At 41.9% G+C, this 27,504-nt stretch overlaps 1 protein-coding gene across 1 annotated transcript in view; it reads left to right on the plus strand.

Annotated features, from left to right (window-relative positions):
* The first annotated feature begins 505 nt into the window (after positions 1-505).
* npc1 (Niemann-Pick disease, type C1) overlaps positions 506-27,504 on the plus strand; it is a 35,144-nt gene continuing 8,145 nt past the window's right edge. The window contains exons 1-20 of the mRNA XM_078541183.1: positions 506-640; positions 6,059-6,190; positions 7,533-7,639; positions 8,548-8,708; positions 10,213-10,380; positions 13,617-13,866; positions 14,021-14,100; positions 14,376-14,749; positions 16,037-16,263; positions 17,941-18,041; positions 20,838-20,940; positions 21,080-21,269; positions 21,760-21,942; positions 22,034-22,148; positions 22,728-22,855; positions 23,355-23,486; positions 25,210-25,299; positions 25,385-25,575; positions 26,413-26,528; positions 27,113-27,242. Of these exons, the coding sequence (XP_078397309.1) occupies positions 575-640; positions 6,059-6,190; positions 7,533-7,639; positions 8,548-8,708; positions 10,213-10,380; positions 13,617-13,866; positions 14,021-14,100; positions 14,376-14,749; positions 16,037-16,263; positions 17,941-18,041; positions 20,838-20,940; positions 21,080-21,269; positions 21,760-21,942; positions 22,034-22,148; positions 22,728-22,855; positions 23,355-23,486; positions 25,210-25,299; positions 25,385-25,575; positions 26,413-26,528; positions 27,113-27,242 (3,044 nt within the window). The 5' untranslated portion in view covers positions 506-574. The remainder of the gene's footprint in view (positions 641-6,058; positions 6,191-7,532; positions 7,640-8,547; positions 8,709-10,212; positions 10,381-13,616; positions 13,867-14,020; positions 14,101-14,375; positions 14,750-16,036; positions 16,264-17,940; positions 18,042-20,837; positions 20,941-21,079; positions 21,270-21,759; positions 21,943-22,033; positions 22,149-22,727; positions 22,856-23,354; positions 23,487-25,209; positions 25,300-25,384; positions 25,576-26,412; positions 26,529-27,112; positions 27,243-27,504) is intronic.

Consider the following 27,504-nt stretch of genomic DNA (forward strand, 5'->3'; position numbering starts at 1 on the left):
CTGACAGTGCAGCACTCCCTCAGTACTGACTTTCTGACAGTGCGGCACTCCCTCAGTACTGACCCTCTGACAGTGCGGCACTCCCTCAGTACTGACTTTCTGACAGTGCTGCACTCCCTCAGTACTGGCCCTCCAACAGTACAGCACTCCCTCAGTACTGACCCTCTGACCGTGCAGCACTCCCTCAGTACTGACCCCCTGACAGTGCTGCACTCCCTCAGTACTGACCATCTGACAGTGCAGCACTCCCTCAGTACTGACTTTCTGACAGTGCAGCACTCCCTCAGTACTGACTTTCTGACCGTGCGGCACTCCCTCAGTGCTGCGGCAAGTGGCTTTAAATCCAATGAATTTCCTGGATGATCCGGCTGTCTGTGTGAAGGGTTGATTGGTCTTGGAGGAGGAGGAGCTGCGGGTGGGCGGGCATTATATTTTCATTTGCTCCGCCGGGGAGGAGGGATCAATTATAAAAAAAGAGGAGGATGGACACGGCGAAGTTAGTGTGTGTTTGAAACAAGCACAAATTTCTGTCAAGCAGTGCACGGACTCACCGTGGAGGTTCCGAGCGGCTGTCATGAAGAGCCTGAGCGTCGCCGCCGCGTTGTTGCTGCTGCTGATCCTGATGCTTCCAGAACATTCGGTTGGTGGCGCGAGCCGCCGCGCTGCGCCTTCAAACCTAACGGCCGCCGGACCAACCGCCACTCGGAGCGGCGGCGGCCGCCGCTGTCTGTGTGTGTGTGTGTGTGTGGGGCGGACTTGAGGCGCCGCTTAAACGGTTCCGTTGGAAGGGAAAGGGTGTCGACCTAACCGGCTTATAAAGACTGTCGTGCCGGGTTGTTTTGGATTTCCAGCATCCGCAGTAGCTTTTAGCTTTTTGTTTTTATCTTTGTCTTGTCGAGTCGAGGGTGTAAAATAGCCGGCTTAACCGCCTGGAGATGTGTGTGTGTGTGTGTGTGAACGTGTCGGCTGCTGCCTTTATTTTGCCGGTGGTGGTGGTGGAGCGATGTAAATTAACCGGCTTTTATCGGATATGCGCGAGCCTGTCGCATGATTTCCTCCCTGGGTATAACCGGATGGCTGACTGACTTGATTGACTCAGTCGTGGTGTGGACGGGTCGATTTTTTTTTAAAGGGGGGTTGGGGGGGTTGTGGGGGGTGGGGGGGCGGTGTTTCGCTGTCGGATATCGGGTTTGATGCCCAGTCAACTTACGTATCTTTTCTCCTCCTCTTTCCCGCCCCCCTCCCCCGCGCAAGCGCGAAGGAGTGAACTGGCCTCACGCCCATACGTGACTCATCTGTCACCCTCGCCCATATGGCCTGATCGGGGGTTGCTCACTGCCTTGGAGTTCACGCGCCCGTGTGTGGACAGGATACCTCGGGATCTGTGGCTTTGTCATTAAAGCCACTCTTGTCCATTGCAGAATAAGGTTCAGAATAAGTTCGACCATCCCCTTCCCCCCCCCCCCCCCAAATGGGTATCTGGGGCAAGGGTAGCATTAGCTAGTCTTGAGGTGCCTTTTTTTTTAGAAAGTATTTTTTTGTTGTTGTTAAAATCCTCTCGTATTAAATGAAGGGTGAGGTCATGTCTTGCAGACAGTGCAAGCTTGTTATCAGCAAAACAGCTGTGTTTGGAATGCATTAACCCTGTGGTCTCAGTATATTTCTGATCATCGAACCTTTAAATGGGGAGACTGCAGTATAAAGAAGGATCTGGGAGTCCTTGTACGTGAATCTCCAATTTAGGATGCTGGAAAGATGTTTCCCCCCTTGTTGGGGAATCTAGAATTAGGGGGCACCCATTTTAAGGAGATTTTTTTTTTGAGGGTCATTTAGTCCTTGCTTTCTGGAGTCAAGAATGCCAATGGAGGCTGGGGTCATTGAATATATATATATATATATATACATATATAAGGCTGTTAGATTTTTTTTTTGATCATCAGGGGTCATGGGGGGTAGGCAGAAAGTGGGAGTTGAGGCCACACTGCATCTGCAATGATCTAACCAAATGGTGGATCAGGCTTGATAAGGCAGTGGTCTGCTGCTCCTGTGGGCAACAGGAAGTCATTCCGCCTGTTATACCTGTGCTTGCTTCATGAATGAAATAGCAAAATTGGCCTGACTCCTTTCCCTATAATGCTGCAATTTTTTTTCCTTTCAGAAAATTACTTTTGGACCTGCCGCCACCTTTTCAGGCAGTGTATTTCCAGATCATCACTGTCAAACCTTTCCTTCTGTATGTCACACTGAATCTTTATTTTCTGTGGCTGCTGTCTCATGAGACCAGTCAAATCACACTATATGGCCAGTTTTGTGCATTGTTTATTGTTGGTTCTCATTATGGGGCTTAAACATCCCCTACTTAGCCACAAGTGGGTAGTGAGATAGTTGATGCACTGGTTTTAATTTTCCAAAATTCCCTTGATTTGGCGAAGGTTCCTTTTTTAGATTGGAAAATAGCAAATGTAACTCCTTTTTATTCAAAAAAGGGAGGGGGACAGAAAGCAGGAAACTATAGGCCGGTTAACCTAACATCTGTCATAGGAAAAATTTAGAAGCTATTATTAAAGATGTTATAGCAGGGCACTTGGGATTTTTTTAAGGCAATCAACATGGTTTTGTAAAAGGAAAATCATGTTTAACCAATTTATTGGAGCTCTTTTCAAAGTGTCAAATGTGCTGTGGATAAAAGGGAACTAGTGGATGTACTGTACTTAGATTTCCAGAAAGCATTTGGTAACATGCTACAGCAAAGGTTATTGCAGAAAATAAAAGCTTATGGTGTAGGGGGTAACATTGGCATGAATAGAAGATAGTTTAGCTAACAGGAAGCAGAGTTGGCATAAATGGGTCTTTTTCTGGTTGGCAGAATGTGAGTGGTGTGCCACAGGGATCAGTGCTGGGGCTGCAACTTTTTACAATTTATACAAATAACTTGGATGAAGGGACAGAAGATATGGTGGCTAAATTTGCTAATGACACAAAGGTAGGAAGGCAAGTAAATTGTGAAGAGGATGTAAGGAGGCTACAAAGTGACATAGGTTAAGTGAGTGGGCAAAGATCCAGCAAATGGAGTATCAGGTGGGCAAATGTGAAATCATCATTTTGGCATGAAGCTTATTATCTAAATGGTGAGAGATTGCAGAGCTCAGATTCAGAGGGATGTGGATGTTCTAGTGCATGAATCACAAGGTTAGTATACTGATACAGCTGGTAATTGGGAAAGCTAATAGACTGACCTCATTTATTGAGGGAAATTGATTATAAAAGCAGGGAGGCTATGCTTCAGTTGTACAGGGCACTGCTGAGACCACATCTGGAGTATTGTGTACAGTATTGGTCTCCTTATCTTAAAGATCTAAATGTGTTAGAAGCAGTTCAGAGAAAGTTTACTAGACCAGTACCAGGAATGGGCGGGTTGTCTTGAGGAAAGGTGGGACAGACTAGGCTTGTATCCACTGGAATTTAGAGTAAGAGGTGACTTAATTGAAACCTTTAAGATCCTGAGGGATCTGGACAGGGTGGATGTGGAGAGGATGTTTCCTCTTGTGGGAGAATCTAGAACTAGGGGGGTCACTGTTTAAAAATAAGGGGTTGCTCATTTAAGACAGATGAGAATTTTTTTCCTGAGGGTCTTGAGTCTATGAAACTCTGCTTCTGCTGCCTTTTGAGGAAGAGAGTCTTCGAATATTTTTAAGGCAGAGCTAGATAGATTCTTGATTTAACAAAGGGGTGAAAGGTTATTGGGGGTAGGCAGGAATGTGGGGGGCTGAGGTTACATTCAGATCAGGCATGATCTTATTGAATGGCAGAGCAGGCTTGATGGGCCAAGTGGCCTACTCCTGCTAATTCTTATCTTTTAAGAATTATATATCCTTCCATGTCTATTGAGCAGTTTTCTTAGCAGCAAGAAAATAAAGCAGGAGTAGACATATGGACGCTCGCCTGATCTGCCATTCAATATAATCATGGCTGGTCCTCAGCCTTGGCTCCTTTCGTGCCTGCTGAGACCAAAGACCTGTCCACTTATTCCTTTCTCCTGCAAACAATCTCAAATTAACCAGATTTGAATGTTCTGGTCTTGGGATTACCAATACTTGAGAAATGTATATAACTTGTCATGATATTCCTCTTCAATTATTAATGACAAAAGAATTTTTAATATTTGCCAGAGAGCTTAATCATGACTTTGTATCCTTATCCTCAAGATCTGACTAGCCTTAAGCAGTCCCTTTTGAGAATCCTATAGGTTCCTAATGTACAGCATGCCTAGGTGATTGCTAACCCGTCTGCTGATTAGACATGGGAGGGTAAAAGTTCTTGTGGCTTCTTGGTAAGGGAAGTTTGTCCTAAAAGTCAGAAATCCTATTGAGAACTAGAAGTGAACCTTGCAGGAAACTGGCCACTGAAGTGAAATTTAACTTGTCTCACTTCCCTTTTTGGCCAAGTTGGTGAGTGAATGGCCATTTGTCAGTCAATGGCTTCAGGTGATGAGAGAGAACTCTTCAGGGGAAACACCTGTCTGACTGTAACTGATTTTCAGTAAACAATGATTTTTTAACTCTTCCATCCATTTGTTTCCTCACCACCCCCAATACTCAACAAAATAACTCTCTCATCCAACCTGGAGTTGATATTTGGAACTGTTGGTATATTAATATTGCTTGTGACTTTTCCCTGCATTAAAAACAGTTAATGTTTAACACTTATTGAACTCTGGCTTTCGGAACAAGCTGAGAAGTAAAGCAAAGGTTAAGGATGTCCTGCTGTAAACAATTTGTCAGTTAAACAAATACATCTGGCAGGACAAATACATCTGGAGTGGACAGTAACACTTTGTAATTTCTGTTCCTGACATCAGGTTTTGACCTGATGGGGGCAGATCAGCAGTGTTAGGGTGAGGACTCCATTAACTTGAGGACTGACTTGGTCCCATCCTTGTCAATAGTGGCTTCAGAACTGGTTAGCTTAAAAACAAAATCTATGTTCATGCTATTGTTCCTTATTAAAATGAACAATTCAGTTATATAAAGTTCTACTTGCAGATTGTCTAACTACTACAAAATCCACTGTATTTGGTGGTCTTTTCTACCTGAAGAATAGAAAGCCACTACAGCAAATGTTGGCTTATTTTGGTGTTTAATTATATCTCTTTCCTGATCTTTGCTGTTTATAACGCACAGGCCATTCTGTCTAATTGGTTTATGCCAGTGTTTATGCTCCACCCAGGCCTCCTCCCACCCACCTCATTCCAACATCCTTCTATTCTTTTCTCCCTCATTACTTATCTAGATGCACCTTAAATGCATCTGATGCTATTCACCTCCTACTCTATGTTGCAGTGAGTTCCAAGCATTCTCACCACAAAGACATTTCCCTTGAATTTCCTATTGATTTTATGTTGTGAATAGTCTATTTATGGCCCATTTAACTTTGAATTCCCCTACTAGTAGCAACATAATCTCTTGATCAAGCCTATATAAATCCTTTCATAATCAATCCTGTTTTTGGGGACATTGGAACTGTGGAGAGGATTTGCAGGTGTAGTTCTGGGGTAATTACCAGTACGTGAATGGACTAGGGAGGCTGGGCTATTCTCCCTGAGCAGAAAAGGCTAGAAGGAGATTTAGAGATAGTAAACTTTTTTTTCTAGTGGCTGAAGAATAAATAACAAAGATTTAAAATCATTTAAAATGATTGGTGAAAGATGATGACGTGGAAAGTTTTTTGCAATAAGTAGCAAGATAGTGGAACAGATTCAAAAAGAACTGAATCTTTTAAAGGATGATATGGGCAAGGACTGGGACTAACTGGGTTTCTCTTTGAAGGAGCCAGTGCAGATTATGTGGGCTAATGGATAATGTTCACTGCTTGGGCTGATAAAGGTAAGGCAACTTGGATGAGAAGCTGCCAAATTCTGCACAAGCCAGTCTTCAGAAAAGAAACTTCCTCTAATGTATAAATACGACAAAAGCATTCCTAAAACTGTGCAAACTGCTTTTAGTGACTAGCACTTTATGACTTGCCATATGAGATTAACCTAACCTTTTTTTTTCTCTAGACATTTGCATTGAATGGAACTTGTGTTTGGTATGGAGAATGTGGGACAGATCCAATCTCTCAGAAGCGGTATAATTGCAAATATAGTGGCCCACCAAAACCGTTGCCTAAAGAGGGATATGCATTAATTGATGTAAGTGGCCTGTTTTTTAAACCTTGATCTATCAACACAATCTGCTAAACTTTGAAAGAAGAATCTGGCTGGGGGCACTTCTTGCAAACTAAACAGCCCGTTGAAAATATTTGTCTACAGACTCTATGGCTCTTCCAAAGAGAAAATCAAATTAGGATCTCTAACTTGTTGTCGAAGCATTTTGAAAAACCTAAGATGAGCAGGTTTAAATTTTGCAAAATAAATTAGTGTGCTGATGTCTGTCTTCATCAGTACTCAAGGTGCAAGCCATATTGTCAAAGCATTTCATCTTGCACTCATCAGGACAGATGCAAGAATGCCAAATTTCAAAGGAAGCAACAATTTATATTGTATGAGGAAAAGTATGCTGATTAGGACTGTACATCAATGCTAACTATGTACAGTTCATTCAGTTAATACAATAGTTGAGGTTTTCCAGTCTTAAGAGGCATCTCTGCCTGCTGACCACATTGGCACCTGGTCCAGCAATGTTTTGGTTTTAATATTACATAGAATAATATACAGCACAGGCAGGCAATTTCAGTCCAACTGGTCCATGCTGGTGTTTATGCTCCATTTGAGTCACATCTAAATCTAGCATCATAACCCACTGTTCATTTCTCCCTTATGCTTGCCTAGCTGCCCCTTAAAGTTTCTCCTGAATTCCCTTGGATTTCTTGGCCATCTTTTATAAATGGTCTCTAGATATACTGTTCCCCACAAGAGGAAACATTCTCTATATCCACTTCATCAAAATTATGATGACTTCTACATCATCAGCTACCTTATCTCAAGGTGATCCAGCCTGTCAATCCTTCCTAATATTTACACTTGCACATTACAGCTATCATCCTTGTAAATTTTCTCTGCATGCTTTTTATCTTATCCTTAAATCCAGCCTATCTCTAACCTCCAGTTCTACAACATACTCATCTTTGCACTTCCAATTCTGTCCTATTAAGCACTTAGGATCTAGGTAGCGGAAGGAAATCATAAGTTCTGGAATTCTGTCTGCCTCTCTTCCCTTATGATGCCGTAACATTTTGGTCACCTAATCTCCTTTGCATAGTGTTTAAAAACATTCCTGTGAAGTACCTTGGAACACTCTGCTAATTTTAAAGATGCCATATAAAAGCAGGTTATATCCTTCCTAAAAGATATGAAACCATTCCTTGTTGCCTGTTCTAAGCATTGCCTTGCATCATGACAATTTTCACTGTTTGATTCTTGTAAATTAATGTATGTAACTTTTTTTAAAGTGGACTATAGTTTAAAATATGTTCTGTAGCCTTTTTACTTAAAACAAGCATAGATGTAGTCACTACTCCTTTGTCCTTTTTAGGAATTGTGTCCTAGTTTTCACTATGGAAATCTTGATCTTTGCTGTGATGTTCAACAACTACATACACTGAAGGATAATATGCAGCTACCACTGCAGTTCTTGTCCAGGTATCTATTATTTGTCTCTTGCTTAAAATGTTATAATCCAAACCAAGCGTGGGTTTCTATTAACCTTCTGAGGTTGCTTATGGATTGCTGATATTGCCTATTGTCAAGACAATGGTCAAATGTGCTCTTAATTATTCTTGGGATGTGAGCATTGCTGGTAAGGTCAGCATTCATTGTATATCCCTAATTGCCCTTGAGCAGGTGGTGAGTCACCTGTGTGGCTGTTTAGACCATTTCAGAGGGCTGTTAAGAGTCAACCACATTGCTGTGGGTCACATGCAGGCCAGACTGGGTAAGGATGCTGGATTTTTTTTCCATGGGATGTGGGTGTCACTGGCAAGTCCAGCATTTGTTACCCATTGCTAATTCACCTTGAAGGTAGTGATGAGCCACCATGAACCAGTGCAGGTACACCCACAGTGCTATTGGGGAGTTCCAGGATTTTGAACCTTCAACAAATGAAGCATGGTGATTATAGTTCCCAGTCTGGATGGTGTGTGGCTTGGAGGGGAACTTGTCCTTCTAGGTGGTAGAAGTCACCGGTTTGGACGGTTCTGTCAAAGGAGCTTTGGTGAGTTGCTGCAGTGCATCGTGTAGATGGTACACACTGCTGTACACACTGCTGCCACTATCAGTGGTGGAGGGAAGGAGTATGCTTAGGGGTGATGTTGGGAACTACTTCAGAGTAGTGGAAATCTGGAGCTCTTCCTCCCTGCTCCCCATCCCCAAAAATGCTGTGGAGGCTGAAGGGTCAATTGCAAATTGAGATTGAATAATAGATTTGTCATTCATGTTGCTAGACTGCTATCTAGATTGTACTGAATTAAATTTTTTTACAAGATGGCTATCAAGCTGTAAGGTTCCCATTCCAAAAATATAACCAGTGCTTCCATGTTTTTGTCTTGCAGATGTCCATCTTGCTTTCACAATTTTATAACCTTTTATTGTGAACTGACCTGCAGTCCTACTCAAAGCCTTTTTCTGAATGCCACCAAATTTAAACCATATGTCCAGAACCAAACCAGCATCACGGAGGTGGAATATTACATTGGATCAAGTTTTGCAAATGGTGAGAATTCCAATTTCTGGCTAAAATGCAACAAAAGCATTTTCTTCTGGAATAAAGGAACATTTATGATGGGGACAGAAGGGATTTTGTACTTTAACTTGGTAGTGAAATCCTTAAATTCTTCAATGCTGCAACTGCATTGCCCAAGTAACTGTTCTTTATCTACAAGCCTGGTTAATGAATGGAAAATAGGATTAGAATGGTTAGTATTTGTTTGACCAGCACAGACTCAATGAGCCGAAGGGCCTTTTTCTATGCTGTAGACCTCTATGACTCTATACTTGAAGGGGTCACTCATTTAAGACAGATGAGAAATTTGAGGGTAATGACTCCTTGGAACTCTCTGCCTCAGAAGGCAATGGAAGCAACATATTTGTTTTTAATGCATAGCTAGATAGATTCTTGATCAACAAGGGTGGGGGGGGTGGTGAAAAGTTCAGGGGTAGGTGGGAGGTTACAATCCGATCAGCCATGATCTTATTGAATGGCAGAGCAGGCTTGAGTGGCTGAGTGGCCTACTCCTGCCCTGTTCATATATACTGATATCTAGTCTAATGTCATGTTCAAACCCTGCCACAATGAGGCAGGAATCTTTGTTGTTCTTATCTAGAATAGTGGAAGTGCAAAATTGTGTAAACTGAGGCCACCGAGGAACTGTCCTTTATGAGCTGTGGCTATGCAGTGCACCTTTTCTATTGAGTCCACAACTCCACGTGCCTAATTATTTGTTGGGATATAGAAGTGGGCTGGCAAAGTAATGGTGGGCCTCATTGAACCACAGTCAGTTATTTGCAAATGGGCATTGTCAAATCCAGTCTTGAGTACTCTGAGCTCACTTTTATGCACAATTATTAATGAGCTTTCATAATGGAAGGATGTTTGTCTGACTTCAGACTGACAGGCTCCTTAAACATTCTGTTAGCTTCCTAGAGTCATGTATCAACTACAACTGAGGTGGTATCTGCCACCCCTGGTTGGATTCACAGCCTGCCCCTGGGGAATGACAAACCTTTCCTTTAATAGTAAAAGCAAATCACTAACTAGTAGATCTTTAGATTGGGGTTAGATATAAATTTCCAGATGTGGTGATTTCACTGGTAATTCATTAGCTTTGGAAGCTTTAACAGACACCATTTGAATGCAAATGCTATCTGCAAGCATCCAATAGCATTTGGATACTATCCATGGTCTTAAAAGATTTAAGGAGTTTTCCCCTCAAGCTGTAATAACCTCATGCCATGTGAAACAAATTTTGGATTGGAAGTTGGCTGTTGTAGGATTTCTGGTCATGGTTAATGATTGGAAAGACCATTGCCCAATGGCCTACACACCTATTATTGATGTGCATGTCCAGTGGGTTAAGATACTGGGAGAGCAAATTCATAATTTGTTCTGAGTTGCTAGAAACATTTCAAACTGTGGAAACGGAATGAATTTTGGCACTGACCACAAGATGAATGGTATTCTGTATGAGTTTTCACACCAATTTTTGTTTTCTTTGCAGCTATGTATAATGCCTGTAAAGATGTTCAGTCCCCTTCAAGTAATGACAAGGCTCTGGGGCTGCTTTGTGGAAAAGATGCAAAAGATTGCAATGCAACCAACTGGATTCAGTACATGTGTAGCACTAGCAATGCCCAGACTCCCTTTAACATCATTCCCATCTTCGGTGGTAAGCCTTTGAAGAAATTTGAGCAAGTGTACTTGATCAATGTAGAACTGTCTTTGGTTGCTTGTTCAAATCAGTGCTTCTAAATGAGATGCATCTTTCAATAAACATTGATCAAGGTGCTTGGAAGCATGACATTGTAGAACAAGAGAATTGCCTGTGCATTTGAAGTTGTTTGCTGTGTTGCAGATAGCTTCATGAATAAGTATTGCATCATCCATAACTTTAATTAAACATGGTAATTTCCCATTTAAAGGGAAGTGCCATGTAAAAGACCTGGATTTTTAGGACTGGTTTATAGATCAGATATACAGTAGAAAATTCCAGAGTTACATGTGTTGAGCCCTTTAACAGGAGATTGATTGATTGATTTATACAAGTTCATGCATTGGCTCCTAGCTGTATTCCTGATCACTTTCCTGTGGTGGAATAAATAAGGATTTTAATGGATGAAAATACCTTGCTAGGGGAATAAAGGATAATCGACTAATGCCGTGGCCTTGAGTGCCAGTACTGGCTGGGATAATGCCACATCTTCAACTTTCATATTATTGGCTATACTTTAACCCCGATTTGTTCTTTCTAATTCCAGTTCTTATGAACACCAATTCCTTTAATGCAAAATGACCATGTTTATAACACCAGGTACTTGGCTTGACACCAGTGTGTTTTTTAAAAATTGGGAGGGATGTGCTGTAAGTAAGGAAACCATCTGTTAGAATACTCGGGAAAACTTTTAAGCTACTTCTCATCCTTTCATGTTCACTATGCAACATGATATCCCTGTGCAACAGATCCTTTTACCCACCTCCAATATTCTCTGGATTCTTACCTTCTCTTGATCTTTTCATTGAGAACTGTCGCCGTGACATTAGTCGTCTCAATTTCTCTGCTCCTCTCACCCATTCTAACCTGTCTCTCTCTGAACTTGCTGCACTCCGTTCTCTCAGGTCCAACCCTGACATTGTCATCAAACCCACTGACAAGGGTGGTGCTGTTGTTGTCTGGCGCACTGACCTCTACCTCGCAGAGGCTGAGCGTCAACTCGCAGACACTTCCTCCTACCTCTCCCTGGACCATGACCCCACCACTGAACATCAAGCCATTGTTTCCAGGACTGTTACTGACCTCATCTCCGCTGGAGATCTTCCTTCCACAGCTTCCAACCTGATAGTCTCCCAACCTCGCTTCTACCTCCTACCCAAAATCCACAAACAGGACTATCCTGGCAGACCGATCGTGTCAGCCTGTTCCTGCCCCACGGAACTCATTTCTTGCTATCTTGACTCCCTTCTCTCTCCCCTTGTCCAGTCCCTTCCCACCTACATCTGTGATTCCTCTGACACCCTACATCATATCAACAATTTCCAGTCCCCTGGCCCCAACCGCCACCTCTTCCATGGATGTCCAATCCCTCTACACCTCCATCCCCCACCGGGATGGTCTGATGGCTCTCCGCTTCTTCCTCGAACAGAGGCCCGAACAATCCCCATCTGCCACTACTCTCCTCCGTCTGGCTGAACTTGTTCTCACGCTTAACAATTTCTCCTTTAACTCCTCTCACTTCCTCCAAATAAAAGGTGTGGCTATGGGTACCCGCATGGGCCCCAGCTATGCCTGTCTCTTTATGGGGTATGTGGAACATTCTTTGTTCCAGACCTACTTCGGCCCCCTCCCACAACTCTTTCTCCGGTACATCGATGATTACTTCAGTGCTGCTTCATACTCTCGTCTGGACCTGGAAAAATTTATTAATTTTGCTTCCAATTTCCACTCCTCCATCATTTTCACATGGTCCATCTCTGACACTTCCCTTCCCTTCCTTGACCTCTGTCTCAGTTTCTGGTGATAGACTGTCCATCAATATCCATTACAAGCCTATCGACTCCCACAGCTACCTCGACTACAGCTCCTCACACCCCGCTTCCTGTAAGGACTCCATCCCATTCTCTCAGTTCCTTCACCTCCGTCGCATCTGTTCTGATGATGCCATTTTCAAAAACAGTTCCTCTGACATGCCCTCCTCCTTCCTTAACCGAGGTTTTCCACCCACGGTGGTTGACAGGGCCCTCAACAGTGTCCAGCCCATCTCCCGTGCATCCGCCCTCACACCTTCTTCTCCCTCCCAGAAACATGATAGGGTCCCCCTTGTCCTCACTTATCACCCCACCAGCCTCCGCATTCAAAGGATCATCCTCCGCCATTTCCGCCAACCCCAGCATGATGCCACCACCAAACACATCTTCCCTTCACCCTGCCCTGGCAGCATTCCGTAGGGATCGTTCCCTCCCTGACACCCTGGTCCACTCCTCCATCACCCCCAGACCAAACGCAGACTGGGTGACCGCTTTGCAGAACACCTTCGGTCTGTCCATTACTCAAGCATTACCCAGACCTCCCTGTCGCTTGCCATTTCAACACTCCACCCTGCTCTCATGCCCACATGTCCATCCTTGGCTTGCTGCATTGTTCCAGTGAAGCTCAACGCAAACTGGAGGAACAGCACCTCATCTTCCGACTAGGCACTTTACAGCCTTCCGGACTGAATATTGAGTTCAACAACTTCAGATCATGAACTCTCTCCTCCATACCCACCCCCTTTCCGATTTTCCCCCTCCTTTTTGTTTTTTCCAATAATTGATATAGATTTTTCTTTTCCCACCTATTTCCATTATTTTTAGATGTATTTCCATCCATTGTTTTATCTCTACCTTTTAGCCTTTTTTGATTCCTTCACCTCACCCCACCCCACCCCCACTAGGGCTATCTGTACCTTGCTTGTCCTGCGTTCTACCCTTAATTAGCACATTCCTTTAGATAATATCACCATTTTCAACACCCCTTTGTCCTTTTGTCTGTGACATCTTTTGGTTATTTCCACCTATCACTGCCCCTCTATCCAGCTCTTCTTGTCCCACCCACCCCCCCTCTCCTCCTTTAAACCAGCTTATATTTCACCCCTTTTCTATTTTTCCTTAGTTCTGTTGAAGAGTCATGCGGACTCAAAACGTTAACTGTGCTCCTCTCCACAGATGCTGCCAGACCTGCTGAGTTTTTCCAGATATTTTTGTTTTTGTTTGAGATATCTAACTCTGGTTTATACTAGCCAAGAGTTTTGGAATGGTCAAAATCTAGAGTTTCCTCATGAATAGAAGCTTGTGCTTGAGTAACTTGTAGCTGCAAAGGTGATACTATATTACTTGGTATCAGTACTAGCAACTGTCTCCCCTTTTTGGTAGATCATCCAATTGGAAGAATGATCCCCATGAATAATGAAACCAGAGGTTGCAATGAGACGTTGGATGATGGTTCTCCACCATGCAGTTGCCAGGACTGCTCACTGGTTTGTGGCCCAAAACCAGTTCCCCCACCAGCACCTATCCCATGGACCATTTTTGGTTTGGATGCTATGGCTGTTATAATGTGGATCTCCTATTTGATCTTCCTGGCTGTCTTTGGCGGAGCAGTCTTTAGCATGTGGTATTACAGGTAACAATCTTTACTTCGCTCAAATGTGCTTAAATCAAATAAGTTCTGATAGTGATTCCAGGCTACAAGTTCCAGTGAGCAGGATTCAATTGAGTATTAAAGTCTGCATTTTCTTACTGTCTCCAAATTTATTTGGAATTCATTACTCCTACAGGAAAATGCACATTGCTTCTGAATATGCACCAATTATTGATACCAGTTCAAATCATGCAGACATCATCAGTCATGATCTAGGTAGGTTATTCCACTTGTTAATGTTGAAATTGGGTCACAGTTGGTGTGCCAGCATTGGGTGGTGAATCATTGCTAAAACTGACCTCCATGAAGTTGCCATTATGGCTGTATAGCTGGTTCTTGGGATTGGGGTGGGAGGGGGTGTGGATTTCACTAATTGGCTTGTTTCTGCCATTAATGTCGAATTGGAAATTTTTTTCCCTTAAGGGGTCAGTGAGGGTGCATGTAGTGTTTTCCTTCCATTATTGATCACTTGCCTCCTATTCTCTCCTCAGATAACAACATATCTTGTTGTGAACAGCTTGGTGCAAAATCAGAAGCTCTCCTCCGTGAACTATTCACACAGTGGGGGTCCTTCTGTGTGAGAAAACCTGCTGTAGTTATTGTACTGACCATTATTGCAGTGGGAGTCTGCAGCTCTGGTTTGGTATTCATGAAAGTAACGACTGATCCAGTCGACATCTGGTCTGCACCATCTAGCCAAGCTCGCAAGGAAAAGTATTATTTTGACACCCACTTTGGACCTTTTTTCCGCACTGAGCAGTTGATTATTACAGCCCCAAATAGCTCGTGGACCACTTACTCTCCTTATCCATCTGGGTCAGATGTGCCATTTGGCCCTCCATTGGGCAAGGATATCCTACATCAGGTTTGTTTGTTTTGGAACCATTCAAGTAGCAGTACCAGGGATGAGGGATTGCAGTTTTGAGACTGAAGCTGGGTTTCATTTTATGAGCAGAAAATGTGATGAGGATTAAACTGGGTTTTAATATGGTAAATGGGGCAAAACTCTTGCAATCGGCAGGAGGGTTAGTAACCAGAGGACAGAATTAAGGTATTTTTTTTCAAGCCAGAAAGGAAGGTTTTTCCAGAGTTCTGATCTGGAATCATTTGCTAGTGACTTGGAGAAATGCTCTATGGGTTAGAGCAGGGAGAATGGAAGTGGAACTAACTGGCTAGCTCTTACAAGGCATTAGTTGGTACTGCATACAGACCAGTTCTCTAAACTGACCACCAGCAGCTCCAACTTAACTGGGCACAAGTCAGCCGTTCCTGAACAGGAGGTACACTGAAGAATCAAAACCAAAATCCAATGTTCAAAGTGTTATGACACAGCAGTTGGTAAAGGCTAAGCTATTTAAAATCCCAGAAAAACTCTAAACGATTGTCATATCCTATATTTTCAATTGGTATGTTTGAGATGCAGCTCCGAATTCAGAAATGAAGCCACCAGTCTCCAGAGGTTTTTCAATTGAACATTTATTAATTTAACAAGGTATTAAACACGCACCTACAAATTACTATCCTAAACCATTAAACAAATCCCCAAATTAATCACTCCTAAAATCTTCAAGGCAACAATAACCTATAGACTTTAAACAGACACCAGGCAAAGCACATTTTATCTTACAAATTCAAAATGAGGTTCTTTTCAATTTGTTTCCTTTGCAGACAGTTGTAGGCTTACAGGTGCTTGGATATCACACACCTCTGACTTCCCCACAATTATTGTATATACCTAGCCTTCCCTTACAATGAGAATTTGCATTTGATCACCAGGCCCTTTGAGCTCCACCTCATCTAACAATAAAACCCCTTTCATAGTACCAATTTTATTAGTAAAATAAACATTGTTTGGTGTCTCCTAGCTAGGTGCAAGATTTCACCTCCACTCTTTGAATGGTTTATTCAACAAAATGCAAATATCCCCTTACCTTACTGTTTAACATCTGAAAGCGCCCAGACTATCTGGCTTTAATCCAATTAACTCTGTCTCACACCCACAGACTCACTCAGACCCTAATAAAAGTCCAATTTAAAATATTTTCCAATAACATTATATACATATCTTCATGACAACAGGTATAACTTGAAGCTTGACTTCACTGAAAACAGCACTGTTCCCAATTTAACACCAAGTATCTTGGATTTTTAGGTACTGGATTTGCAGGATGCTATTCAAGATTTGGAAGCTTATTACGAGAATGAAACTGTGAAGCTGCAGGACATCTGCTTGACACCTTTGGCTCCATATAACAATAACTGTACCATCTTGAGTGTCTTAAACTACTTCCAAAACAGTCATGCTGCCCTTGATCATTCTATTAGTGGTTACTTTTACGTGTATGCCGACTACCATAGCCACTTCCTGTATTGCACTAGGTATGTCACCACTGACTCGGGGCTGGATGTTCTTTGCACTCCAGAATTTGTCTCCTTCCATAACTTAGAGCTCTCCCTCAACCCTTGTTCCAAGATTTTTAAATATATTGTACTTTAGTTGATTGGCTTTAAAATTGCCAAACCATGAGATTTAAGGTAAAATATACCGGCAAGACTGGAACAGAGGGTATGGATTTTAAACTCTGGAAGAACCAGAGGGAAGATGCTTGTTACCAGGCTTTTGTTCTAAGCTGTGCTGATTGCAAGATGATGGGAGCTGATTTGGAAACCTTCAAAAGAACTTGAAAGGAGAGAAATGTATAGAACCATGGGGTAAAGCAGAACTGTGGAACTATTCCAAAGAGCCAGCATAATTAGCTGAATAATCTCAAGCTGTACAGTTCAAAAATCTATCCTGGATCACTAAATTTTCTTGCCTAGTAAATAAGATTTGAAACATCCCAATCGTTTGTTCAAGAGCAGCACATTTCTATATTTGAAGTGGATCCCACCTAAGGGATCCTTGTGTAACGTAAATGGGCCTTTGGGCTATAAAAGGCTCGGCTGTGTAATCCAAGGTACAGGCTAAATTGTACTCTTCTTACAGGATGTCAGTGTCCAATTGTACCCACTGTTTGGGTCATGGATTTATTTGCTTTTTCCATTTAGTTCTTAACGCTGTTATCTCTCCCTACAATACTTTGATTTCTTAAATTTCCAATTTCTAAATTTCCTAACTCAACTGCATCCTCTATAACCATTCAGTAACACGTTTGTTCTGTTTCAATGCTCTCTTAGGCTACAAAAATTATTGCTATTCTCTATACAGATGCTCCTAGAGCTCATTGGTTACAAAGGGCTCAAATTTGAACAGCAAAGTATGGCCACACCTAGTCTGATTCCAAACTAAGATACGTGCCATCTGGTCTGGAAATATGGTATTTGGCCCCTTTAGCTTATCCAACATTTATTCCACAGACTTAGACACTGCTATGTAATTTTCAACCCCTTCCAACTTCACTGGTATTCCTTTAGTGCTTACTAGTAAAGGCAATTATTTTTCCATGAGAGAATTTTTGTTCCAAGCCATTTGGGGTGGAGGGTGTTGGTGCAAAACATTCATACACTAGTGGATTTCCTGTGGTGACAGGGTGAATCACAGTGCAGAAGAGGCTCTTCGGCCCATCGAGTCTGCACCGACACGTGAGAAACACCTGACCTACCTACCTAATCCCATTTACCAGCACTTGGCCGATTGCCTTGAATGTTATGACGTGCCAAGTGCTCATCCAGATACTTTTTAAAGGATGTGAGGCAACCCACCTCTACTGCCCTCCCAGGCAGTGCATTCCAGACCGTCACCACCCTCTGGGTAAATAAGTTTTTTTCCTCACATTCATTCCTTCCCCCACCCCCCAAACCTCCTGCCCCTCACCTTGAACTTATGCCCCCTTGTGACTGACCCTTCAACTAAGGGGAACAGCTGCTCCCTGTCCACTCCCCTCAGTTCATGGTGGTATTGGTTTGTAGCTGTGGTTTACTTAAAGTTGCTTTCTTCAATTTGGTATGACTACAAATATTAATTTTCAGTTTCCTGCCAGGTGTCAATATTAAGATCCAAATCTGAACTCCTTGATTGCAACTCTGATCAGTGCTAAATTATTTTGTTTAAAACAGGGCTCCAGCTTCACTGAATGATACAACTATGCTCCATGATCCCTGCTTGGGCACATTTGGTGGACCAGTTTTTCCTTGGCTGGTTCTAGGAGGATATAATGGTAAGCAAGACTTAGTGCTACAGTAACAAATCATTTCAGACCCTCACCTAATATACAGAGATGCAATGTATTTAAAGGTTTAATTCTTGCTTCCCATTAAAACCTTCAATTAGCAGGCAACCATTGCAGCCAACTCTGCTAGCAAATCTTTTATTCATTCATGGGACTTGGGCATTGCTGGCTAGGACACCATTTATTGTCCTTAAGGTGGTAATGAGCTGCCACCTTGAACCACTGTAGTCCATGTAGTGTAGATACACCCACAATGCTGTTAGGGAGGGAGCTCCAGGATTTTGACCCAGCAACAGTGAATGGTGATATTTCCAAGTCAGGATGGTGTGGCTTGGAGGGAAACTTACAGGTGGTGGTCCTTCACCTTCTGGAATGTGGTGGTCATGGGTTTGGAAGATGCTGTCTAAGGAACCTTGGTGAGGTCTTGCAGTGCATCTTGTAGATGTTACACACTGCTGCCACTGCATTGGTGTAAGGAGTGAATGTTTGTGGATGGGATGCCAATCAAGCAGGCTGCTTTGTCCTGGGTAGTGTCAAGCTTGAGTAGTGTTGGAGCTGCACTCATCCAGTCAAGTGGAGAATATTCTATCATGCTCCTGACTTGTGCTGTGTATTTGGTGGACAGACTTTGGGGAATCAGGTGAGTTACTCACTACCGGGTTCCTAGCCTCTGACTTGCTCTTGTAGCCACCATATTTAGATGGCTAGTTCAGTTTCTTGTCCATGATAACCCCAGGATGTTAGTGAGGATTCAGTGATGGTCATGCGAATGTTATGGGGCAATGGTTAGATTCCCTTGTTGGAGAGGGTTATTGGTGGATGCCAAACTGAGTGTCAGTGAGCAGGTTATTGCTAAGGAAGTACCACTTGATAGCACTCAAACCTTCCATCACTTTACTGATGATCAAAAGTAGAATGACGGGTGGTAATTGGCCAGATTAATTTGTCTGGCTTTGTGTACAGGACAGCTGGGCAATTTTCCACATTGCCAGATAGATGCTGTGTCCCCCACAATAGCAAATTAGATGAACTAAGCAATATTTTTTTATATTCATGGGATGTGGTGTTGCTGGCATTATTGCCCTTGGAAGGTGCCTGGAACCACTGCAGTCCTTATATTGTAGGAACACCCACAGTGCTGTTGGAGTTCCAGGATTTTTGACTTGACAGTGAAAGACTGAATATAATTCAAAGCCAGGATAATGTGATTTGGAGGGAAATTTGCAGGTGATGGTCCCAAGCATCTGTCCTCCTAGGTGGTACAGGTTGCTGGTTTGGAAGGTGCTGTCAAAGGAGCCTTGAGTTGCTGCCATCTTGTAGATGGTACAGAATGGTGGATGTGAATATTTATTGTTTAGGTGCAGTGCCAATCAAGTGGGTTAGATGTGGTCAAGCTACTTGGTATTGGCGCTGCACTCATCTGGGCAAGTGGAGAGTATTCCATCACACTCCTGACTTATGCCTTGTAGATGGTGGGACAAGCCTTGGTTGGGATGAGTTACACTGCATAAATTCCCAGCCTCTGACCTCTTTAGCCACTGTATTTATATGGCTGGTCAAGTTCCATTCCTGGTCAATGGTAACCCCTGGGATGTTGATTGTGAGGGATTCAGTCAGTGGTAATGACATTGAATGTCAAGAGACATGGTGGGTCCTCTCTTGGACCTTTTTGCCTGGCACTTAAGTGGCAAACATTTGTACCGTACATCAGCCCAAGCCTGAATATTGTCCTGCTCTTCTAATGGAGGGAAGGTCACTGATCCAGCTGAAGATATATGGGCCAAGACACTATCCCGAGGAACTTTGCAGCAATGTTCTAGGACTGATGACCTCTAGTAATCACTCTTTTCCATTTTGTTGGGTATGAATCTAGCCAGTGGAGAGCTTTCCCTGATTCCCAATGACTCAGTTTTTGCTAGGGCTCCTTGATGCCACACTCAGTCAAATGCTGCCTTGGTGTCAAGGGCAGTCCTTCTCAGCTCAACTCCAGAATTGGCTCTTTTGTCCAGCATGGATTGGACCAAGGCTGCAATCAGGTCAGGAGCTGTGTCCCTGGCAGAACCCAAACTGATTCGGTGAATCTTTGGTTGAAGGATTATTAGCCAACACTTGTTCAGTTCTTCAAAACATGTCTCAACATTTTTAGCTAATTATGCAGAACTCCCTCTCTGCTGCATTGAAGCATTGCTCTGGATTGTACACTTCAATCCTACAATATGCCTGACTCCAAAGGTGAGCTATAACTTGAACCACTCTGGCTCTATTCACCATTTTGGCAGGGGATCACTTCATAATTGGGAATTTTAGTTTACAAACAATATTGTGCCGTGAGGGGAGTGGGGTGTGGGGGGGCGTGAGAAATTAAGCCATCCATTAACTAGCAGGATCAAGTAAATGGGTATGGAGCAGTTTGGATTTGTCTGTATGTTGTTGCCTAGTTTAAACACAGTTTCCTACTTCTGCTTATGAGCTCACTAATTTCCTGTCCATCTGAAATGAACAAGCCAAGATCACAAGCTCGCTGGTGAACCAGTATGCATCTAGGTCATGGTATTTGCATTGTATTTACCAATGAATTCAGGATTTGTAGGGGTAAAGGAAAATTGTACTTCCTGAAATTGCATGTTAAATGCATTCTCCTGCCCAACTACCTGCTTTAAATGGGAACAGAAGCACTCTCTGCATTTACTTTATGGATGTGGGGGGGGGGGTGGGGAAATGAACAATTGATTGACATTTTGGAAGCTAATTTGACATGTAACGTTAATGATTTTTGACCCATAGGTGATGATTATAACAATGCCACAGCACTGGTGATCACTTTCCCTGTAAATAATTATCACAATGACACTGAGAAATTGAACAAAGCTTTGGCTTGGGAGAAGGTGTAAGTAATCCTTTTTTTGCATTCTAGTCAACTTCCATTAGATTAAACCAGGAGATGCTATCTTGGCTAAAGATTGATTTAGATTTGTTTCTAGTTTTGTAAAAACACTAGATGACTGTTTTCTTTTTTTCTTCTCCAGATTTATTGATTTTCTGAAAAATTATAATGACTCCAACTTGACCATTAAATTCTCTGCTGAACGGAGCATTGAAGATGAGATAAATCGCGAGAGTGACAGTGACATCACCACAATTATCATTAGCTATGCTATCATGTTCTTGTACATCTCCATTTCCCTGGGGCACATCAAGAGCTGCTGGACTTTCATGGTGGGTGTAGCTGGAATGTACTATTTAGTGGCTTCTTTGAGAAGTGGAATATTGTTTCAATAGAAGCTTTATCTTCTGGGGGTGGAGGAAAGATTAACCAAGCCACTAAGCAAAAAACACTGGGCATTAAGGGCTTGTACAATAAAGACATAGAACCCTGGTAATGAACAAAGGCTTGATTCTGGATTTATAATGTTGTTATGGAGCCAAGATTGGGAAACTGCCTTAATTGCAAATAGTCACCATGTTCACTTATCTATCAGGAAACCAAAAATTGAGTTTAAAAGTTACATTGGTCCTCTGAGCTAAGAACTAGAAGTTTAGACCTAGATACTTTAAAGTTTTTAAGATTGGAAAATTGAAAATTAACAAACATTTAGCTGAAGTATAAACTGTTTTATAATGGTGCATATGTATTCAGCAAGGCTTGAGTATTGCATATTGCTTTGTCAATGTTTTTGTTTTTTATATTGCAATCTTTTGTCTATAGGCAGACTCTAAGATTTCTCTGGGAGTTGCTGGTATTGTGATTGTCCTGAGTTCGGTGGCCTGTTCTCTTGGGATTTTCAGTTATGCTGGTATCCCCCTCACACTGATTGTGATTGAAGTCATCCCCTTTTTGGTGTTGGCAGTTGGTGTAGACAACATCTTTATCATCGTTCAGACATTTCGGGTATTGATACTATTTTCTTGCATAGCAATGTGTTTTCACCTGTATTCACTTGATTGTATGCATGAAGTTCAATTGCTGTCTTCCCATCTAGAGAGATAAACGGTTACAGAATGAATCACTCGACCAACAGATTGGCAGAGTTCTGGGACAAGTAGCACCAAGTATATTCCTTTCATCCTTCTCGGAGACTGTGGCATTCTTTCTGGGTATGTTGTACTGGTAAATTGAAGTTCAGTGGAGAGGGTGGGGGAGGAGGAAATGCTGCAGAGGTTTGATCTTGTATTTGATACAAGATGTAAAAGTATAATTCAAAATACAAATGGGTTAGCTTGCAGATACAATTGTTCAAGATTGATTTGAAATGTGCCTTAATATTTCCAGTCACTGCCTCCATTGGAGCAGTGAAGGTGAATGTAGGAGGGAAAAGAAATGGAAGGATATCAATTTAAGGGCAATGAAGTAAATAAGAAAAGCAAAATACTGCAGATGCTGGAAATCTGAAACAAAAACAAAAATAGCTAGAAAAACTCAGCAGGTCTGACAGCACCTGTGGAGAGGAATACAGTTAATGTTGAGAGTCCGTATGACTCTTCATCAGTTCTGATGAGTCATATGGACTCAATGTTACTGGTGTTCCTCTCAGCAGATGCTGTCAGACCTGTTGAGTTTTTCCAGCTATTTTTGTTTTTGAAGTAAATGAGATGTTCGTTGGGAGCTGAAGAGCTGTTTGGAGCTTGAAAACTTGCTCTCTATTTTTTATAATATAGATTTAACTTTATTTTTAGGTTCTTTATCAACAATGCCAGCAGTTCGCACCTTCTCCCTTTTTGCAGGAATGGCTGTATTTATAGATTTCATACTCCAGATAACCTGCTTTGTAAGTCTCTTTGGGCTGGATGTCCAGCGACAAGAGGTGAGTCTCCATATTGGAATGGGCTCCATCTGATTTGGTCAGCTTCCTACCTTCTGCCCTCCTAAGCTTTGAATGAGACAAAATTCTTGTCCATAACCTGACTGGCACCAAATTCTATTCACCATTTTCATTTGTTTACAATGGCTCCCAGTATAGCAACATTAATTCTCATCCATATATGTGCAAATCCCTGCATGCCTTGTCTCTCCCTATCTCTCTCTCTCCTCTGGCCCTACAACCTTCAGTCTCCTCCAATTCTGACCACTTGTACGTTTTTATTTTCCCTCCCCACCCCCACAAATTTCTACTGCTCCATCATTGGCAGCCAAGCCTTCAGTTGCTAAGGCTGTTTTCCTACTTAATCTCTCCCCCGCCCCCCTTCTATGCTACCCCTCAAGATGTTCCTTTTGAAGCTTTTGTCACCTGTTCAGAAATCATTTTTTTGTGGCTTGTTGTCAAAGCTTAGGTGCTACATTATACACTCTCTCGTTGTTTGCAGAGTAATCGTATGGATATCGTGTGTTGTATGAAACAAGAAAAAGTTAGCAGTCATTCAGAAGAATGCCTCTTCAGAGGTTTCAAACATATATATGCACCCTTTTTATTATCAAACTGGGTGAGGCCCACTGTGGTAAGTATTGGGATCCCATATGGACTTTTTGAAGAGTTCTAACAACAGATTAGTTGTCATATTCTTAAATTTCAGGAATGTAAAATGTTTTACATGTGAGGATGGGTGTTAAATATTTTTGGGAATATGGTGGTGGTCTGTGAAGGCTGTGTAATTAAACTGGTGGAAGGTTAGTAAAGAGCTTATTTGTGGGAGCAGAGATGAAGGGTAAAGGTGTTAGATGCATGTATTTGTAATGAGACTATGGTGAAGTTGAATGTACAAGTAAATAGGTTGGGTTTTAAAATTTGCATTAGGTGATGGGTAAGGACTTTATGGAGTATAGGGACAAGGGACTTTTACAATTTACAAAGTTTTCCTAGGTAAACAAGGGAAGGTTATTAAACTTGACCTGAAAGTGGAGGCAATAGGAAGATAAAAATTTCAATTTTTCTGAAAAATTGAGTTCAGAGGTGCTTACAACTAACATTTAAGATCAAAGAGGAAGAGAATATTTCAGGAAAGATGTTTAGTTGAATTGTTGGCTGTGGGGGAGGAGAGCTGAAACCAGCTCAGTACTGAAGTTCTGAATTTGAAGAAGCCATCCAGTTTCAAGCCAGAGAAGTCTGTTTCTGAACGTGGTTTATTTCCACAGCAGAGTGGAAGAGAGTCATGTGCTATACTTTTTTAATTAAAGCAGCAGCAGTTTTGTCTTGGGCAATATTGCTGAACTTTTATGGTTAAAAATCTATGGGATCTGTTGCCAAGTAGTTTGTGTCTTCTGACTAAGTGGATTTTTGGGACTGTTTTTTAACTGATTTTTAAACTTATGTGCCTCAGTTTTTATCTTAATTTTAAGATTAAGTGCTTTTGGGATTAGTAGCTTTCCCTTTTTCAAAATAGTTATGATCAGTCAGAAGTTTCCCTCTGGATTTTGGCTTGCTCAGCAAATGTCAGCTGTGGTCATAACATTTATCAAAAGTTACGGAACAAGCTTATGATCCTTGACTTAACTAATTTCAAATATATCCTAGTCTTAAATCCATTTGTGGGATTCCTACAAGTAGCGGCCTTAAATTTAAGGCACAAATGGATAAAGCTGTTTGAGGTTTTCTAACAAGTTTCTAGATGTAGTAACGACTAAATTAAAATTTGGAGTTTGGGCTCCACACTATAGGAAGGATTCTTTCCATTGCATAAAGGAGGAAAATATTGTTTATTACATGGGTGGAGTCACTTGTGACTGTCTAGTGATAGTTGTTCAAAATATTTCAGGCTGAGTAATGTATAAGAATTTGAGTTGATGTTGAATGTAAACAGAGGCTTTCTTTCTTTCATAAGATAAAGGCAAAATAGATGCTAGAAATCAGCAACAAAAACAAAGTGCTGGAAAATCTCAGCAGGTCTGACAGCATCTGTGGAGAGAAAGACAGTTAACATTTCAAGCCTATATGATGTCATATGGACTCAATGTTAACTGTCTTTCTCTCCACAGATGCTGTCAGACCTGCTGAGCTTTTCCAGCACTTTGTTTTTGTTGCCTCTGGCTCATAATTGTGTGGCCCAGATGAGGTCTGCCTTTATTCTAACTCTACCTGCCTATTGGTAATATGAATTCCTATCTTGCATAGTTGATTCTCAATTTATTGGAGTATATTCATATTTCAGGTTTACTAATCTTGTATTCTGATCATTGTGTCCAGAGCTACTCGCACAGAACCTAAATTTTACTTTTGCTCCATAGATATCGGTGTTTGTTGGTCTCCTGTCATTTAGTATTGCAGTACTAAACAAAGTTGAGATTGGGTTGAATCAGAGTTATTCAATGCCAGATGTAAGTACAAACTGAGATTCACTGTTTTTGTTCAACTGCTGTGGTTGTACATTTCTGATACCATGGGATTATTTTCCCTTCCCAGGACTCGTATGTGTTGCACTACTTTGAATCGATGACAGAGTACTTTCATGCAGGCCCTCCTGTCTACTTTGTGATTGAAGAAGGACATAATTACACTTCTCTGGAAGGACAGAATACAGTCTGTGGCGGTGTTGGCTGTAACAATGATTCACTTGTCCAACAAATTTATACCGCTGCTCTGCTGGACAACTAGTAAGTTCCATCAGGAGCACCATAGTTCTTTGACTCCTTACCAAGTCCGTGATTGTTTTCCTTGATGGTCATTACCAGTCATGCTGTCCCTCTATGTCCAGCAAATGACACCATTTAACAGTGTCTTTAAAGGCACTGATTCAGATTTAGCTGTGCACTTGTCAATTTAACATGTTTGATTTTGGGCAAAGTCCACAGTGGGACATTTCAGGCAGCTTCACTCAAAGGGTTTTACTGCCTGCCAGGCATAGTGGACAAATTGAATTCTACAAACTCCCACTATGTACAGGGGAGACTATTTTCTGGATTATTGAAAGATCTAATTTAGCACAAGTTTTGGCTCACTAGTCAAGAGGAGAACATCTCACTGGTTACTAGAAATATTCTGGCCTTGGGTTGCACTTATCTGTTTCATCCTTTCATATTCATTGGGGTTTCCAAAACTAACCCCAATAAACAGTGTATTGATAACTGACATTACTGAAGTCTTCAGTACCATTCTAGTAAATCTCCTTTGCACACCCCCAAAAGCTATGTCTTCCTAAAGTTTGGTAGAATTTGATTTCCATCTAGGGCCTGACCAGAAGATTGTGTAGCTTCACTTTTATATGCATGTCCCCACTCCATTTAGAACATGGGAACCCAGGAACTCCATGCTTTCCAGACACAATGGACTGAATGGCTTCCTGTGATCAAAAAAAAATATTGTGATTTGGATAAATGTCCTTATGAACTTCTGCCATCTTCAAGGTTTTCCACAACTTTTATAGATGACTTGTGCTGTTGTTGGGTGCAGTGTGGTTTTTTAACTGCTTCTGTAACTTAAATTTCCTTCAGTACAAGAATCGGTTTCCCACCATCATCATGGATCGATGATTACTTTGACTGGGTGAAGCCACAATCAACCTGCTGCAGAGTCTACAATACTTCAGAGAAGTTCTGCAATGCATCAGGTGACATTGCACTTTTCCAGTTTTGAGCCCATGAGCGGGGCATAATGCAATTTGATAGGGTAGATAGAAACTATAACATCTAGTAGGACACCCTAGAATAACAAAAATTTGGAGCATGACCACTTTGGGTGGGTGGTGGTGGTTCAATGTCAGGAGGCACTTCACACAGGGTAATGCAAATCAAACTTGCTCTAATGCCTCCCCCAAAAAGCAGGCTGGAAGTCAATTGAAAATTATAAAACTGAATTGTAGATTTTCATTGGGGATTTTCAAACATCCCAGGTGGGTAAATGGAGTTGAGGTTATCAGCTATGATCTAAATGAATGACAGAACTGGCTTGAGGGGTGAATGGCTTCATGCTGATCTGCCCCAAAACATGTTCTCTAACAGATCATTGGGTTGGGCACAAGTTTCTGGAACCTTAGCCAAGGTTTCTGTTCTGATGCTATTTTGGATGCAATGCACCAGAGTTGTTTTAACTTGATGCCCAGTCCTCAGGTGGAAAGATGAGGATTCCACCCAAACTTCAAAAGCTTCCTGAAAAGGAGAAAAACCTAACTTTGCTCTTTCTATGCTCTTGTAGTTGTTAATTCATCATGTGTTCACTGCCGTCCACTGACTAGAGAGGGAAAACAAAGGCCTTATGGAGAAGACTTCATGACTTTTCTTCCCATGTTTCTGTCTGATAATCCAAGCCCAAAATGTGGCAAAGGGTAAGGAACTACAATCCTTGAACTCTAGCAAAATTAAGGAGTTTGGATTTAGTCACTTGAGCAAGGTCATTTCCATTATCTATATATTCTAAGCTTGCAAACCTACTATGGAAAAAATCATTAGCGTTGAAACTTTTGTCAAATCCATGAGTACTGTTTTCTAAATGTTGGAAGCCTAGGTACTGTTGCCTTTTGAATCAACTTGTATTTGAATAACTCCTACTTGAGCAGATTGAGACACTTTCAGGTTTTGAGAGCTGCA

The sequence above is a fragment of the Cetorhinus maximus genome, chromosome 4 (genome assembly GCF_964194155.1).
Source record: "Cetorhinus maximus chromosome 4, sCetMax3.hap1.1, whole genome shotgun sequence".
NCBI lineage: Eukaryota > Metazoa > Chordata > Chondrichthyes > Lamniformes > Cetorhinidae > Cetorhinus > Cetorhinus maximus.